Source organism: Limulus polyphemus, unplaced genomic scaffold, assembly GCF_000517525.1.
Source record: "Limulus polyphemus unplaced genomic scaffold, Limulus_polyphemus-2.1.2 Scaffold8860, whole genome shotgun sequence".
NCBI classification, from domain to species: domain Eukaryota; kingdom Metazoa; phylum Arthropoda; class Merostomata; order Xiphosura; family Limulidae; genus Limulus; species Limulus polyphemus.
In genome coordinates this window covers 1-4,334 of record NW_013674470.1, presented here as the reverse complement: position 1 = coordinate 4,334, position 4,334 = coordinate 1, and the positions used below count along the sequence as shown (strand labels likewise).

Genomic DNA, 4,334 nt, shown 5'->3' with positions numbered 1-4,334 from the left:
CTTGTATGATGTTCTTGTAGTTCAACAAGGTTCAAGTAACAAGTAAAACCAGCTTGTATGATGTTCTTGTAGTTCTACAAGGTTCAAGTAACAAGTAAAACCAGCTTGTATGATGTTCTTGTAGTTCAACAAGGTTTTCAGGTAACAAGTAAAACCAGCTTGTATGTTGTTTTTGTAGTTCAACAAGGTTTTCAGGTAACAAATAAAACCAGGTTGTATGTTGTTTTTGTAGTTGAACAAGGTTTAAGTAACAAGTAAAACCAGCTTGTATGATGTTCTTGTAGTTCTACAAGGTTTTCAGGTAACAAATAAAACCAGCTTGTATGTTGTTCTTGTAGTTCAACAAGGTTTAAGTAACAAGTAAAACCAGCTTGTATGTTGTTTTTGTAGTTCAACAAGGTTTTCAAGTAACAAGTAAAACCAGCTTGTATGTTGTTCTTGTGATTCTACAAGGTTTAAGTAACAAGTAAAACCAGCTTGTATGTTGTTTTTGTAGTTCAACAAGGTTTAAGTAACAAGTAAAACCAGCTTGTATGTTGTTTTTGTAGTTCAACAAGGTTTTCAGGTAACAAGTAAAACCAGCTTGTATGTTGTTTTTGTAGTTCAACAAGGTTTTCATGTAACAAATAAAACCAGCTTGTATGTTGTTCTTGTAGTTCAACAAGGTTTAAGTAACAAGTAAAACCAGCTTGTATGTTGTTTTTGTAGTTCAACAAGGTTTTCAGGTAATAAGTAAAACCATCAACAAGATTTTCCAGTTGGGAAGTTCAAATCAAGTCCATAAACTTACCACTGACCCACTGTGGGACTCACGGGAATCAAGTCCTGGATTTAGTGATGCAAGTCCATAAACTTACCACTGACCCACGGGAATCAAGTCCTGGATTTAGTGATGCAAGTCCATAAACTTACCACTGACCCACTGTAAGACTAACGGGAATCAAGTCCTGGATTTAGCAATGTAGGTCCATAAACTTACCACTGACCCACTGCAGGACTCAGTGTTCTATGCTTATAGGTTTGAACTGATCTCAACCAAAGTTGGGATACACCCTTAATTATCCAAATACAACAAAGTTACCCAAAACACCCGTTTTCTCTTTTTAACATGTCATTCTGTGTTTGTTTTGAATGAAACTAGCAATGTCAGCCAACTTGTTATCCAATTAGGAAGCATAATAGGGGTTTCAGAGTTCATTTTGCTCTGTCCCCGATGGATCCCTCTATCTGTCTCCAGTTTTTTATCTATCTCAACCCAATCTGGCATGCATACCAATGACTTTGGGGGGGGAGGGTGTCTTTTTTTTGTTCACCAGTTCCTCATACTACTGTATTGATATCTACTAAACTCCAAAAGGCATACTCATGGAACCCTCAAGAGAAATATGAGGGATGGAGATTTAGATCTACTCAAGTTCTGTTACACGCATAAGCTAAAGAAACACTCACACACATTGGGCAATGTACAATAAACAGGCCTGAGTCAAAGATTCTGAAGAATCCGTTTGCTGATTTAATGAAACCTAGTCAACTTAGGTATAAAGAATTGTCTATTTACTTACCATACAATCTGAACATGTCCTGTTTTGTTAATGTGTTTGAACATGTGTGAGTGTCCTGTTTTGTTAATGTGCATGTGCGAGTGTCCTGTTTTGTTAATGTGCATGTGCGAGTGTCCTGTTTTGTTAATGTGCATGCGTCCTGTTTTGTTAATGTGCATGCGTCCTGTTTTGTTAATGTGAGAGTGTCCCGTTTTGTTAATGTGCATGTGTCCTGTTTTGTTAATGTGCAGTGTCCTGTTTTGTTAATGTGCGAGTGTCCTGTTTTGTTAATGTGCATGTGTCCTGTTTTGTTAATGTGCATGTGTCCTGTTTTGTTAATGTGCATGTGTCCTGTTTTGTTAATTTGCTCTACGGTGGATACAACTAATGTCTCGCCATAAACAAAATTTACTGAAAAAGTACGTTAACATTAAAGAGATTATATCTATAAAAACATATTTATGTTTATTCATGTCACAGAAATGTTCAAGTCTTTCTGCATCAGTTGAAGTTTTAAAGAATTAAAATCAGTAAAAAAAACAGAAATGTGAAAATATCATTCTCCCCCCTCCCCCAATAAAGTACGAGATTCAGAACAATGACAATACCCACGTTTTTCTTAAGTTACGTAATTCAGCTTCTTCCTCTGCTTCTGTTGCATGCTGGTTGTCTCTCTCTTTAAGTAGCTGTTCTTGCAGGTTTGTATACTCTGTGTGGTATTTGTTAAACTGGAACTCTTCATGCTACAAGGTTAATCAAATACAAGATCATTTTCAGATTCAGACAAACTCACATTGATTATATGCAATGTACGTTATTTAGCTCATTCTAATTTGTATTTTTAACGGAAACTTAACAAAAGAAAAACTAGTTCAAAATTGTTGACGTGCGAGAAACATAAATCAATAGATTTCTATTATTGAATTGAAATTAATACGAGATTTTGTTAAAAATGTTTTGTAAGAAATTAAAAATATCATCACAACACATGTGGCTAGTAATTATATGCAGTTATATCTGGTTAAGAAAATAAAATGACCTTCACTATCCTTATATTGTTTTGGTGATGTAAATTACTGGAGGTGGTATAACGGTGTGGAAATTATTATTATTTGCACTTTTACTCAGACAAAGAAATTAAAAAAGTTTGAGAAATGAGACATCACCTTTTTGCGAACATCACTTTCTTGCTGTTCTTCTTGTAGTTGGCTTTCCTGAATTTCAATACATCTTGTTTGTTCTGTAGCTTGTATTTCAAACTGTACAGAAGATTAGATGTTAGATCTCTTCTATAAATGAGTATGATTAAAGAAATTTAAACACAATACTAATAACAATAGCTATTCATTCTAAACTCCAGTTCTTTAGACGAGTCACAAAACTTTTGCGTAAAGAGTATTTAATATTTCTGAAGAGCTTGAGGAGATCAGTCATGATACTAAGGTTTATGAGATACTAAAATATGTTGATGAGCCATTTTTAAGCGTTAGAAAACAACAACTTTAATCTACCAAGCCAACTGGGTTCCCCATAAATTGTACTTCCTATAGAGCAGATGCTTTTATTCACCTAATGAAAAATATCCTGGTAAGAAAGGATTAATCAACACATTTGTATTAGAAAGTCTATTGCAAGAAAGGCTCCTTATTTGAGAGACTGTTCCTGTACTTCGTACAACTTAAACACAACTTCTTAAGCTGCCGTTTAACCGGGTGAAAAACTGTTTTGAAGGGAAAGAAGTACAAAATGTTTCAAACTTGATGTTTATAAAGCAACGTTTCTCTTACGTTAATTTACATTTTTAATCCAGTAGTGGATTACCTCGTTTCTACATTGTTGTTCATTCATAATCATGTTTCCAACTTCCAATATTTTATCACTTAGAGTCTGCCGGACTTCTTTCAGTACTGGTCCAATTTCATGCGTCCATGTCTTGTACGTGTGCATGTTCATGGAGGGGCGAAGCTCAAATTCTGGCAATTTTTTATTACATAAACTCCCAAGGTGACCACTAGTAAGGTTTCTAGATCCAATAGAAGACCTACTGGAAGCAGTGACGGACTCCGATACTTCCTCGTACTTATTATTAAAGTCTTCACAGATGTTTCTCAGCTATGGAAACAAAAAAAAAAGATTAATATAATATTAATATCAATAATACTAATACAATAATGTAAAACGACTGATTAATTTTTGAAAATTAAAATATCAAATTTCTTAATCTATGTTGAACAAATCATTTTATTATAAATAACCATTGAAACAAAATACAGCATTAGTCCTCAAGAAACAATCAAAATTCTATGTTGAATGTTTGCCCGATAGATAATTAAAACTACTGATATTGAAGTTATACAATGTTGAGTCTAGACGAGATCACACCACACTGTGGCCACGGTTACTTCTGTCTTGACATATAAAGTACAAGAAACTAACTATACAAGTTTCACTTCAAAGACCATTACATTTTCATGGTTAGAAAAAAGTAAGAAATGGGACAAATTTTTCTATTTATTTTTATGGCATTGTCTAATTTTTAAATATCTCGAGTGTACGTACGTCGGTTGTAAGGATTATTTTTAGGTATCTTAATAAATACAACAGTTAAACATTTACATGTTAAAAATGTCAATTCCAGCTTTATATATACAACATTAATTTATTTCATTATACAAGACGTAACAACAACGTAGCTTTACTATGTGACGTTTTAAACCCTGGAAAAAGTAACGTATAATGTATAAAAATCATGAACACGTAGAGGATGTTTTTTTAACAAGTATGACAAGTGTT

General features: G+C 33.6%; 1 protein-coding gene across 1 annotated transcript in view; it reads right to left on the bottom strand.

Moving 5' to 3' along the window:
• The window catches only part of LOC106475600, a gene marked incomplete at its 5' end in the record, with an annotated part of 6,042 nt that extends 2,389 nt beyond the window's left edge, over window positions 1-3,653 (bottom strand). The window contains 3 exons of the mRNA XM_013936276.2: window positions 2,154-2,284; window positions 2,708-2,800; window positions 3,363-3,653. Of these exons, the coding sequence (XP_013791730.1) occupies window positions 2,154-2,284; window positions 2,708-2,800; window positions 3,363-3,653 (515 nt within the window). The remainder of the gene's footprint in view (window positions 1-2,153; window positions 2,285-2,707; window positions 2,801-3,362) is intronic.
• Between the last annotated feature and the right edge of the window lie 681 nt (window positions 3,654-4,334).